General features: G+C 39.6%; 1 protein-coding gene across 7 annotated transcripts in view; it reads left to right on the top strand.

Moving 5' to 3' along the window:
* The window catches only part of ELAVL4 (ELAV like RNA binding protein 4), a 105,150-nt gene that overhangs the window by 29,835 nt on the left and 61,661 nt on the right, over positions 1-13,654 (top strand). Inside the window, exon 1 of one of the 7 annotated variants that reach the window (XM_050961732.1) lies at positions 247-411. The exons of the other annotated variants lie outside the window; for them this stretch is intronic. Within the exon in view, the coding sequence (XP_050817689.1) occupies positions 388-411 (24 nt within the window). The 5' untranslated portion in view covers positions 247-387. Of the gene's footprint in view, positions 1-246; positions 412-13,654 lie in introns of those variants that run through there. 7 annotated transcript variants of the gene reach the window in all.

Genomic DNA, 13,654 nt, shown 5'->3' with positions numbered 1-13,654 from the left:
AATGCTGAAAAAGAGGGGGTTGTTCTGGGTGGGGAGGTAATTAATTTCCACATTCACATGATGGAAATACAAATGCAGAGCAGAATCCTTGGAAAAAAGCCTCAAGACTGGTAATTTTGTTTTGGTGGACTGCGCAGCAGGTATGGTAATTTTTGAGAGTGATTTATATGAGCTTCAGTAAATGCTGCATATTGTATTTCAAAGAGTTTCCTGTCATGACCTCATAAAAAGAGGAGGAGGCTTGTATGTGTTGCAGCGCCTAGTATATGTCGATTTTGTTGCATCGTTGGGTAGCAGTACTGTAAGAAGGAATGTCAGCTTTTACATAACGTTCTTTTTGCTTTTGACACTGTGAGGGGCTGCAAGGGTCCATCTTTGTGATCACAGATGGAGTGGAATGGCTTGAAAATGGTAAGTGCATGCTGAGAGCCTGTTTATAGGTTTCATACAGCTTATATGTGCCTCATGAATTTCTTTTGTTCAGGATAGCAGATTGTGAGTCATAAATAAAATTACAAGTCGTTGTTTATTTTTTAGGATCGATCTATCTATTTTTAATGTATCGAAGTGTGATGGCCCTGCACGCTGATTCCATTGAACATGACATTTTCAGTCAAGCAAGGATGGTCTCGACTGACAGTCACGGTGTCATTGTGCTGTATGACCATCAGATCAGGCAGCAGCTCATGCCTTTTCCTCGTCATTTGTGTTACATGAGTATTAAATTAAATCCAGATCTAATAACTGCATGTAAAAATGAGGTGTTTTGTTTGTTTACGAGCTAATAGTATCGTGAAACAGAATGGTGTTTTGAAGGGGTTTTTTTTCTTATTTTAAATATTGAAGGAAGTCAAAGCAATCCATTTATGTAAAAATAGCATTTCTATTTTTAGAGTATTCTTTTGGCAGAGGAATCAGAAATAGGCGACTCTTTCCTCCTTTATGTTTTCCTTACAGATTGTGCAAAATGGCATGATCAAATACAACTCTTACAGACTTTGAATTTTACAGAGCACTGCTATTCAGTGAGGGGAAAATCTTCAAAATTCAAATCACTCTTGCTAGTTTTGTTTCAATTAAACATTCTGCAGACTTTCACTTTGGATATTTATTATAACTGGGATACAAAGCTACGGTCTTTTCACATTCTTATAGGATTGTCTTTTGTCTAGCTGCTTGTTTTGATGGGTGTAAAACAAATAAGATTAGACTGAGCAGCCGAACTGAAAGCGATAGCTGGGAGGAAAAGCCAATGAAAGGTTGCCGGGGAAACGAGCATAGGGGAAGCTGAGTGGGGGAGCAGGTGGCAATCATGTGGGAATACTGCAAACAGTGTTTTTAAAAAAAAAAAAAAAAAAAAAAAGGCAGGGGCTACCTCGATTATCTTTGCTGTTCTTTGTGGCAGTCACAACTTTAATTATTCTTTTTAAATAGACGTTAATTACATTTCTGGCTCCGGCTTACAGTGATTTCTAGAAATCTATTTTTAAGCATCTGTTCTTTCTTCTTTGCAAAAGAAGGTTATCTTTTTTTTTCCCCTCTTCCTGCTGTGAAATTGTATGTGCAAAAAATAGTGAGGAATCCTGTGAGGCAGTATTTTAGAAAAATGTAAATTATATTGAATGAAGTTGACAGAGGTATAATAGTGAACTCCCACAGCTGATAGCTTCTGCAAATCATTTCTTAGAATTTTCCAGCAAATGTCCCTATGAGAACAGTAGGTAGAATGAATTTACCTTAAGCAGTGATTTTGTGTTAAGTGATATTGGTATTTTTACGTTGTCAGATGGTTCTATGGCAGAATAATCAGTTCAAGGGAGTTCATCATATCCTGCAGTTTGTGCGCTGAGCAGAAATTTCCTGAAATAATGAAGGTGTACTCTTCTTCACTAGCCTCACCTCTGCCCGCTATAACAATATCCACTTTCAATTTCAAGCTGTGTTGGCTTTAGGTTTTAAAGAAAAGCTTTATATTTTGCTAGTTATGATCTCTCATGATATAGGGCACACAGTAATGTGGAATAGCAGAAGTGCATCTTTAAACAAGGTTGTGGGTGCCGGAAGTGTTTAAAAAGCATAGTAGACTTGTAGGTGATAGAAGGTAGCGTAAAAGGTATAAAAAAAATGTGGTTGCCCAGAAAGCGTTTGTCTGTCACACATCAGGAGGCACAAGAGATGCGTGCCACGGGCAAAGAACCCACCCTTCTGTCTTTAAAAATTTCAGATTTTTAGTTTATTCCTTTTTTCTATGTGTGATTACTTAGAACATTTGATTCAAATGAGAATATTCATATTAGGAAGTTTAAAAAGAATATATGAGAAATTAAATCACCCTTTTAATTTGCTCTCTTAAGTAATGCTTCTGCTGCAGTCTGTTCTATAGAGAGGTAATTGAATGACCCTCTGAAAACTGCACAGCTTTTCGTTGTAGGGGAAGAAAAATCATGAGTGTGTGTGTGTGTGTTTGTGAGTGCATGCATATAAATATAGTATATACAAGAATATATGTATGAGAGAGATTAAAATTTTAATTCTGTACCCAAAACATTGATGATACATTCTAAAGCTGCTGAATTTGGTTATTAGAATAAATTAGAATGCCTTTGATCATACATAGCTGCATTTTTTGAGGGTCGGCAGCAGTTAATACAGTTACGTTTTTGTTCAATTTGGTATTTTTATGTACGTTTCCTGGCACGTGTTTCTGCCACTGTTCTTTCTCTTTTCTTTGTCTTAAGATTATATTGATGAACACAGCCCGCATGTGGATAGTGTCAGTCTTCTCTTCTTTCACATGAAAGATCACATAGTAGACCCTAAAGTAGGAAAATAGCTATTAAATTAGTGAAATTTCATGTAAGATTGCCAGATATATAATAGTAAGACTAAAACCATAGAACATAAAACCTTTTATATTTAAACAAAAATTGGAGAATATGTAGCTGTCTTTTCAACATGGTCATTTATGTGAAATTGTAGTCTCGCTAAAAAAAGGGGATTTTGCATTCAGATGTTGATGGAAGAGAAACACCAGCTACCAGCTTACAATTCTTTCGATTACTATGCACCTTACTAATCAGGTTTCCATGTTAGAAACAGATATGCTCCTCCACAGTTGACTGGCTTGATAACCTCCTTTGCTTTCCTTATCTTTATTAATTTTACCTTTCTGAGCTTTCTCAGATGAAGAAAACCCCAGTTGTTATTGACAAAGGAAGGTTAAAAATGAACTGCAAAGTGTTTGTTTGAAAATGCCATTTGAATGGGTGTGAAATAGTCTTGACCTTCTAGACTTGGTCCTGTTAAATATTTGATTCCTGTTGGAGAAAATCTAGTTGTTGCAGAAATCTTGCATATTTTTAGTCTTTACTTAGGAATTTTTTAAAGGACTGTCCTCTAGGTTACATTACATTCTCAAGTCTTCCCTAGTTAGAATGCTGCTGGAAATGTTCATGAAATGAAGGTTATTTTCTGCACATAATAGTCCTACTGCTTGAACATTAGCTTGTGGTGGACAGTGGTTCTAGATTGTGTATGAAATAAGTTATTAGTACTTCCCATATTCTGATAGGGGAGTTTGTCGTGTTCCTTGGTAATTTGCACTTTCAGAAAATTTCAGCGAACACCCCAAGTAAGACATGGACAGTGATAGAGAATATTATATATAGGTATGTGGAGGTGCACAGATCTTGACAAATCCGCTTGTCTGTTTCAGCAATCTGTGGCCACCAGACAACAAATTTACATGCCTGGACGTATTAAAATGTACATTTGTTTGTCTGTGGGACAGCTGACTGGATACACTCCGATGCACTGGCAAATACTGCAATGCAGTATTTTTTTCAATGTCATTGGGGTTTTTGGGGAGAAGGGGCGCAAGCAATCTTACTGTAAGCAGGTCAACATTAAAAAGCCTGGCACCTTTGATGATGATAGGCCATACTTCACGAAATTTGCTAATCCATGTAAGAAAGGAAAGTCACCCCTCTCCTATTACTCACTCTCTTTCCAAGATAGATGGAAAGAGAGATGAGTGTGCATGTATTTATACATGCGTGTTTGCATGTGTGTATTGTCACACCTCATTTTTACAACATAGTGTAAAAAAATACCAGGTTTTTTTTGAAAACGGGAAGGGCATTCTCTAAATGTCGTAAATTTTTGTTCATATGGTGCAAAGGGCCATAGTTAACATAAACCTCTGACTTCTAAACTACCTGAAAGGCTTAACTGAGGTGCATATTTTATCTTGCAAAAATATTAACTCAGAATCGGAACTTTGTTTCAACAAGTACAGTATGTCTAGTCCTAGTAAAATTAGTATTTTTTACTGTGTATGTGTACCCAGCCCTTTGTATCTGAATGTTTTTAACCATTGAAATGATGCAAAGGGAAAGTGGTGGGGGAAAGGGGTATTCAAATACTTTTTGCTTTCTTTTGTTCCCTTATTTCAAATGATCCATCTTCACTTTCTAAAATCCTGGAGTATTTTAGGTGCACAGGGCTTTTATAGGTCATTAGCTTTACAACTAGAAAAAGGAGGGGAAAAAAGGGGGGAGGAAGAGTCTCAGTGTGTCACAGACAGTAATTGTCTAAAATTAGCCATCTAGAAAAGGAAGGAAAGGCTTGAAGGAAAGAAAATGAGGCACAAACATGTGAAACTGCACACTGCTAGTCTGAGAAATAATGAGTGATGAATTTGAACTAGTGCAGTGCGGTGATGCCCATTAATTTCTCAGAACCTTGACTTTGCAGGTTTGTTACTTACTTTGTTGTTCACACCTTTAATTATAATCAGTTTGGGATGATAGCGTAGAGCATCAAAGATGAGACCTTGTGTTTGTTGTTTACGTAATTAAGTATTCAGACAGTCTTCACAATAGCTTTGGAACATCAGTGTTAGAAATCAAGTAGTTTCAATTTGATTATAATAAGAATACGCTTTTTAATTTTCATAACCACTTGATACTGTCTTACTGTAACATTTACAATATTTGCATATGTTCATTAAGAATTAGCTGTGTGGTGCTGCTGTTAGGTTTATTTTTATTTTTCTGTAATGACAATCTGTGTTTGCCCCAGCCATTTTAGAGCTTTTATGCATATCTTTTCTTTGGGGCCCCATAAAGCAAGGAAGAAGCGGAGAGGCATTCTTACCCATTGTTCTGCCCTTGATTGTGTCTTGCACGAAGACTTTCTCCTCAGTGAAGAAGGTAATCTATAAGAGCCAGGAAATACAGAGAAACAGTAAGGAATTCTTAATTAAATTGGATGAAAAGACAGTGAGAATGTTGAAGAAATAAGGTCAGCTAAATGGGGGGGGGTGCTTTCTGGAAACTCTGTGCAGCTACACAGTAAAATGCAAGGCAGGCTTTGACAATATTTGGAGTGGTGATGTATCAAATGCTGTAGTACTCTTTTGTTGCTAAGGCGCACACAGTTGTGTCAGACATTCTGCTGTGATTGGGAAAAAAATGTCGGTCTGAGAAGTACCTTTTTAAAATTTTATTTTAAGTGGTTTATATTGCTAGTAAAAATTTCATAGGATGTCACTGGCACTTTTCACTGTCTGGGGACATGCACTGGTACTGGTCCTGTATCATGAAAGACTTGGTAGCAGTGTAGTGGCATTTCAGCACCCATAAATCTTGATAATGAAGGAAGTGCTGTGTCATATGTTTGCTTTGAAACAGCTGTAAATGAATGTTGAAGTTCTATGCAAGAAAGTTCTATGGAAAAAGCTTTCCTGTTCACCTAAGTGATTCTGAACGTGGGCAATGATGCTTCTGGAGGCGTTCCAATAGCAAAAGTCCTATAATTCCAGTCATTTCACAGCATCGTGAGTGAATTTGTAGAATGGTGGAAGGAGACTCAAACACCTTCCATTAGTGTTAGGTCTCTGAGAAACAGCTGATGAGAATGTTGACCTATCTCACCCATTGTGTAGAGACCTAGAAATTTTCTAGCAGAGCAGGTAATTGAATCGTACTGTTTAACAGCCATGGGCTTTGCATGTTGGCCCATAGTATGTTTATACTCATTTAGAACAGTCTGTTTTTCTAAGCAGCCAATCAAAGACCCTAAGTGTTTCTTTCTAGGATGCACATGAAAAACAACAGACTGACTTGAACTTTTTAAGATGTCTTTTTCTGAAGACTTAGCAGTAAGAAATAGAGCCATACTGGTAAATTACAGCAGCAAGTGATATTTAAAAGCTTCTGAAGCTGGATGGTGGATGAAGGAAGTTTGTTCTTTTTTTCCTAATGATTCTTTCTTTCTTACAGCACTTTTAAGCGGCAAAAGGCTACAATTCCCACAGTTCGTAATTTAACTATAACTGACTCATCCTGTAATATCATGTTGTAATGCACCCAACCAGAATATAAAGTTCTGGGAATTGTAGTCTTTAATATTAATTATCTGTGTCGCCACATTATCATACAGACGGTACAAATCCCAGAAGTCCACTTTTTTCCGGTAATGCCAAAACAAAAGTGAAATTTGTGACTGTCAGAATTATTGTCTTTATAGTAATCTTTCTCAACAGCTGATCTCCCTTGTATTTATTTTTCATGTGTGAAAAGTGACTCCTTCTCTTCTATTTAGTGTGTGTGTGTGTGTGTATATATATATATATATATATACACACACACACACACATTAGGTTCATGTAAGAGTCACTAAACTTTAGCCATTCTTTATGGGCATTTTTGTTCAGTGGACAGTTTGATTTTAAACCTTCATATCTAATTTATGTTTATAAGGCTAGAAATCAACCTGATTACAGTCGTTCTGATTTAAAACAAAAAAATGCACAGTCAAAATACTAATGAATTGCATTACTTAGTTGTATGCTAACCAGCGGCCTACTCCTGTTTCTGTTATGTTAATGTCAAAATTCCCATTGACATCTGCGATTCAGGATCAGGTCCTAAAATGTTCACCATGGTCACAGTTTAAGAAGTCCATGTTTACCAAGTTCCTACATTGTGGTGAAGTGCTAACACAGTATTATGCACTCAGAATAGGAAATAATTTCAAGTTTTCAGATACCCAAATTAATTGTTCATAAGTGGGAAATTTTTTATTACTGTCTTTGTATTCATCTTTTGCTATTGATAAGTTGACTTTCTACTGCTAATCAGTAACTTCCTTGCTCTTCTTTGTCCAACATAGACTGCAAGCACTTTTGGGCACCTGTCTTTTAAAGCATTGTGCATGCTCACGGCACTGTAGAAATAATAATGTATATACACAAATACTTCATAAATAAATGCAGTTTTAATACTGAGATCTTTGTTCCAAATGAAGATCCTGGCAGTACGTGTGTAGGGAAGATACATTTTAGCAGAATTCATGAATGCTAGAAACTCTTCCTAATGTGCATGTGCCAGCTATGCTGTGGCAATATTGCTGTTAATTTCCTTATTGTAAGAACAGCTGTTCCAGGAAATGATCTCTTTGCTTGATATGGAAAGTCCTGAAAAATTCAATACAGAGTTACTGTAGTGGTTGCAGCAGTTCTTAATATGACCAGTGATGGAAACTAATTCTTTAATCTTCAGAGTAACTTATTCTTCTTTAGAATAACGGGGGCAGGACAAACTTAATATTTTCTGCAGTTTCTTATACTCAGTGAGAGATTTCCTGAGTGCACTTCAGAATTTGACATTGTGTTTGATAATTTATAGAGCATAGTTTATATTTAACTGTAAATACACTAATCCAAGAAAAAAAGTATTTTTAGAATCTTTTATTGTCAGTACTTATGACCTAACTATTGAAGGAAATATTCATATATATTTTAAGACATTTACTTAAAAAAGAAAAGGGGGGGGAAAGTGGGGTTAATTGCCATCAACCCATCTTTGCTGTATTCAAATTTATAATAGTTTGTTTGTTTGTGATTATCAACATTTAGAACATCATTTGGAGCACTACTGCACAACCATTTTAGTCATGCAGGAACCAAAATTTTTCTGTAATGGTTTTGCACCAGCTTAGATGCTGGCATGATGCTGTTTACCCTCAGCAGGCAGAGATAGAAAATATTTTTAAGTGATGCCATGCCACCTACATTGCCCTGACTTGTTTTCCTTTTCCCACAAGGGTGAAACACCCTGATTGCCCAGGCTTTGTAAACAACTTCAAATAGTCCAGCTGGCTGAGACCGAAGGGTCATTTGAGTCTTACTGGACTGTTACTGACATCGTTAACCAAAGGAAAGGAACCTGGCTTTGTGGTTTTGAGCCTTCTATGACAAAGAGTTACAAAAATGTCACTGTTAAAAAATATTTTCCATCTCCACCTTCTGGAGATAAAAGGTATCATGATCTTCAGTAGGTTGCTTCCTGATGTGATATCCTAGGCTGTTACGATACCAGGCAGAAACTGCACCTAATTGCAGCAACATATTAATTTATTTATGGGCATTTTTATGGGGCACAAAGGTTTCTTTTGGTTGGGAGCGGATAGGCAGACGGGCAGAATATAGGATGTATTTGATTAGATTCCCTGTTGCTTCTAGATGATCCGGTGGCAGCAGTGAAAGTCTGCTCTTTTCCATATGCACCTGGCTGCACCCTTTCTCTTGGATATGGACTTTGCCACCTTGATTAATGCTTTAGTCACCTCTAGGTTGGACTTCTGACAAGTGCTTCATGTGCAGCTACACCATAAATCCATTTGGAAGCTACAGTTAGCTCAGTGACAGCAGCATGTTGCAAAACAGTATCCCATCATGAACAGGAGGCTGGTGTCCTATGAACTGCACTGGTTGCCTGTTGACTTCCACATAAGATCTTGCGTGTTGCCTTTGACTTGTGAATCGCTAAATGACTTGGGACCCCAGTCTCTCTAAGGCTATGCCTCTTTCTCACAGTTGAGATCAACAGAAGTGCTGGGGGAGGCCCTTTAGTGTAGAAGAGAAGAAGCCTCCCCCTGCAGGGTTTTGTTTTTGTTGTTTTTCCCCTGAGGCTTGCTCAACTTTGAAATTTTACTGTTCCCCATAGTTTGAAATAGTTTAACTTTTTTGACTTCACAGTGTACTGCAAAGCCCACCTTTTTGAGGAGATATTTAGAGAGAGCAGAGGTGATGGGAGTGGGATTTTCTTTGGAAATTTGAGAGAGGGGAGGTTTTGATATGGCTTCTGTCATGTTTCGCTGTCTGGTGGCTGTATGTAGAATCATAGATTTTTAAGGCCAGAAGAAATCATTATGATTATTTAGCCTGAGCTGTAGGGGCTAGGGAGGTATGTGCCACTGTGTTGTCTCTTAATGATAGTATAATATATCTTTAAATGATGCCAAGGTTGCTTACAGCCCACTATAGGATTTCTTTCGTGTGTATGATTTTTAAACATTAATAAATAAAATATTTTTCTCCTTGAAGTGTTTCACATTCCAGTGGCTTTAAATTCTTCTCATTTAGTGTATACTATAAATATTTCTTCTATAGTATAGATTGTGAGAATGAACCTAGACGTAGGGGATATATGTAATGGTAGGGTATTTCTAGGTATTTTTTGCCACCAGATAGTCCTCAGATACTCAGCTTTTGATTATCAGTATGTGACCCTTTGCTTTGCAATAGCTTCAATATTTATTTACAATATTCAAATTTTAAAAATTTGGGCCCCCAGAAGCAGGAATCCTTCTCCATAAAAATACCATCAGTTTCACAAGCAGCGTCAGCATGACACGAGATCCTTGCCTTATGGATGCATTATCAATGGAAGTTAAAAGCAAGTATATTCCTACTCTAGAACTAATTCATTAGGTTTACATTCCTTAATGTTGAACAAATAAGAGTACTGCCAATTCAGGACAAGCTAACTTTCCTGATGGAAGAGATGTGACTTGCATTGCATCAGATCATGTCCTGTTTTGCCCCAGTCTCCACCTCTTAGACCTGAAAGCAGCAGTAGTTGTTGCAAGAGGGAAAAAAGTTCACACATCTACTAAAGTTCTCTAGATGTAGTTACTGCTATGTTTTCATTAAGGCTCTGTTGAAAGTAAAGTTTAGACTATGTTGGACAGAACTGGTGCAGGGCATGTGTGGATACACCATCAATTTCTGCATAATGTAGGCCTTCATGTAAATGAAACACATAAGGGTAACATTTTCAAAAATGCACATGTGACTTGGAAGCCCATGTCCCACTGAAGTAGAATTAGGTTCCTAAATCACAAAAGAGATATTGAAAATTTACCTTTTGTTTGTACACCTGGGTATTAATTCCAGCAGCAGGGGTTCTTAGTAAGATGATGCTCATGGACCTAGCAGGTTCCTGGGACCTGTTTCCACAGTTCAGAGGTTAGAGCATTCGTTTAGTAAATCAAAGATTGTGCGTTCAAATCTCGCTGGTGCTTAGGTAGCAGTTTCTAGCTGGCCTTTTTAATACTTAGTCTGCCATGAGTGCAGGGGACTGAACTAGATGACCTCTCGAGGTTCCTTCCAGTCCTACGATTCTCTTCTGAGTCCTGTGTTCTTTGTTGGCCTCCGGCTAGTATGTATCTCTCCAAACTTTTAAAACCCAAACTATATAGCTGTATAATATGGGGTTCTCGGTCTAAACTTGTGGGTAGGGAAAGAGTTTAGAGTAGACGATTCTTAAAAGGAAAAAAGCGATAAAAAACTTGGGACCACAATGGTGCTCTGTCAGTCTTTGCCAGCTGGGGACCTGGCCCATTATATTTGTGCAACATGCACGCACACACAAAACAAATATGAAAAGTTGGTAACTTAATTAAAAACTAACAGGAAACTGAACTAATGAGTAGAGATTAAGAATCAAATGCATAACAGCTTAGTATCAAAAAAACTAAAAGAAAACCAAAAAGAATGAAATGTCCTGCTGCTTTCCCTGTGCTTTTGTATATATTTAGGTTGTAAGCACTGCAGGGTAGAGACCTGTCTTGTGTCTCTGTCTCTAGCACAGGGGTGGGCAAGCTTTCTGGACCAAGGGCTACATCTGGGTATGGAAATTGTATGGTGGGCCATGAATGCTCATGAAATTGGGGGTTGGGGTGCGGGAGGGGTGAAGGCTCCGTCTAGGGGTGAGGGCTCTGGGGTACAGGAGGGTGCTTCAGACTAGGACCAAGGGATTCGGAGGGTGGGACAGGGATCAGAGGTGGGACAGGGGCTTGGGGTGTGGGAAGCGGTCAAGGATGCAGGCTCTGGGGGCGCATCCCTCAAGGAGCTCCCGGGAGCAGCGGCATGTCCCCCCTCCGGCTCCTACACAGTGGCACGAGCAGGTGGTTCTGCATGCTGCCCCGTCTGCAGGTGCCGTCTCTGCACCTCCCCTTGGCTGCAGTTGCCAGGCAATAGGAGCTGCGAGGGTGGTGCTTGGGGCACGAGCAGCATTCAGAGCCCTTGGCTACCCCTCCACATAGGACCGGGAGTGAGGACATGCTGCTGCTTCCGAGAGCTACGTAGCACCACAGCATGCACAGAGTGGGGCAAGCCCCCGACCCTGCTCCTCGGCTGGAGCAGGGCAAGCCCCAGACCCTGCTCCCTGGCAGAAGCTCGAGGGCCAGATTAAAACATCTGAAGGGCTGGATGCGGTCCCTGGGCCATAGAATGCCCATCCCTGCTCTAGCACAATCTTGTATTTATTTACTTGTCTAGCTAGGTAAGCTGTTATGTCTGCCTAAGTTCATGTCTAGTGCAGCCATTATTGTGGTATGTTTTGTACCTGAGGTTACCACCTTGCTGGCAAGCACAGAGTGGAAATACACTTCTGGTTAATGTAGCCTTTTAAGAGTTCATGGATAGATCAAAAGGAGTCATATAGTCAATAGGAGACCTCTTTTCCCTTTGTAACATTCACTTTCTAACACAGGTATAATCTTTTGAGGAAGAGGAGGGGAATCCCAGGATACAGTGTGGCTTGGAGCACCTGATCAAGGAAAAATTGGCTTGCTGGTTATGAGACTATTTGTTTCTGGGTTTTTTCCAGAGCTCTCTTGTCCTTCAGATGCAACTTGAAAGAACAAGTAGTATATTAAACACAAAAAAAATGGAGGGAAATGAGGTGCGATATGGTATGATCAAAAAGCTGATAAAACTCTTAGGTAAAGCTTAACCTGATTTCAGCATGCAAGCTTAGCAAAATGAAAGAAAGATAATCGAAGAAGAATGAGGTTTGCTTTAGGGGCAGTGGAACCCGACCTTGGATTCCTTTGTTCTAATTGATGATAAAATGTAGGGAACTTTTAGTGTGTGTAGCCCCATGACTTTCTGGGAGAACTAAGTGGTTAGATTCTAGGGCAGAGTAACCATTGTTATAAGTGTCCTGACACAAAACCAGGTCAGCTTTGTTATGTCTGTGGCATTTTGTTATGATCAGAGTAGGGGTTTTTAACCTGAGTTATTGTGTCACTGTTATCACAGTCTGGATAGCTCCTTTTTTGCCATGCTGTGTATTTAGCTGTGGCATCTCTTCTAAACCTCAATTCCAATAAAATCAGGGCTGTATTCTCCATCTTTGACCTTAGTGGCATAAAAGATGGAAGGCAAATTTCAGTGAAACCAGTCCAAATAGAAAAGGTAATTCAAACTCTGCTTTCCACCAATGAAGTAGATTGCCTTGGTGAAAAGAGTGACTAACTTTGGTTCAGATGCAGGTAGGTCACCCATTATGACTTCTCAGCCATTCTTTCCTGCATAATGTTCAAAACTCCAGAAATGTTCAGAAAGTTGTTGTTTCATGCTCGAATCCAAACTGGGCATTTGCAGAGTACTAAAAATAGAACCACATAGAATTGGGACTTTAGAAGAATGGAGACACTCTTTGTGGCCTCATCAAGAAAAGATGTTGTTGCAAATGGGTATTAATATCCTGCATAATAGAGGCACGTAAGGAGAAGAAAAGAGATTCTGCTAGGTTTAAATGGCACACGACAGCAGAAGTCACATCCTGCTTTGGAAGAAAATAAAGGCTTTATTCTCAGACATAGGCAAAGCTGTAAGTTAACAGTAGGTTTCTGCATGTCTTCGGAAATCGCCGCAGACATGACAGGGCACGTGTAGCACATGGCTGGAAAGCTAGACTAGTGGTTTTACCCCATCTCTGGCAGTTGGGCTGATGATAGCACTTGGGGTTCTGACTTGTGTGGAATTGTATAGCACGTGCAGGGTCTTGTACAGAGTTTCTCAAACAGGGGTCGCCGCTTGTGTAGGGAAAGCCCCTGGTGGGCTGGGCCGGTGTGTTTGCCTGCCCAGTCTGCAGGTCTGGCCGATCGCAGCTCCCACTGGCCGCGGATCGCTGCTCCAGGCCAATAGGGGCTGCTGGAAGTGGCGGCCAGTAAGTCCCTCAACCCGCGCTGCTTCCAGCAGCCCCTATTGGCCTGGAGCAGCGATCTGCGGCCAGTGGGAGCTGCGATCGGCCAGACCTGCAGACGGGGCAGGTAAACACACTGGCCCGGCCCACCAGGGGCTTTCCCTACACAAGCGGCGACCCCTGTTTGAGTAACCCTGGTCTTGTACTTCTTGGCCATCCCCAAAATCTCTATGGAGAGAAGTAGAAGCCATATGGAATGTGTGATGTACCTATTTATTCCCCTCTACATAGTTGCAGGACATGTATCCTATCCTTTGAGAATGGCTTCTTTGACTAGTTTATCTGTTGTGTAATATGTTGACTAATGACAG

Source organism: Gopherus flavomarginatus, chromosome 7 (assembly GCF_025201925.1).
Source record: "Gopherus flavomarginatus isolate rGopFla2 chromosome 7, rGopFla2.mat.asm, whole genome shotgun sequence".
Taxonomy (NCBI): domain Eukaryota; kingdom Metazoa; phylum Chordata; order Testudines; family Testudinidae; genus Gopherus; species Gopherus flavomarginatus.
Note: the sequence above shows the minus strand (reverse complement) of the source record. Positions and strands in the feature narration are given on the sequence as shown.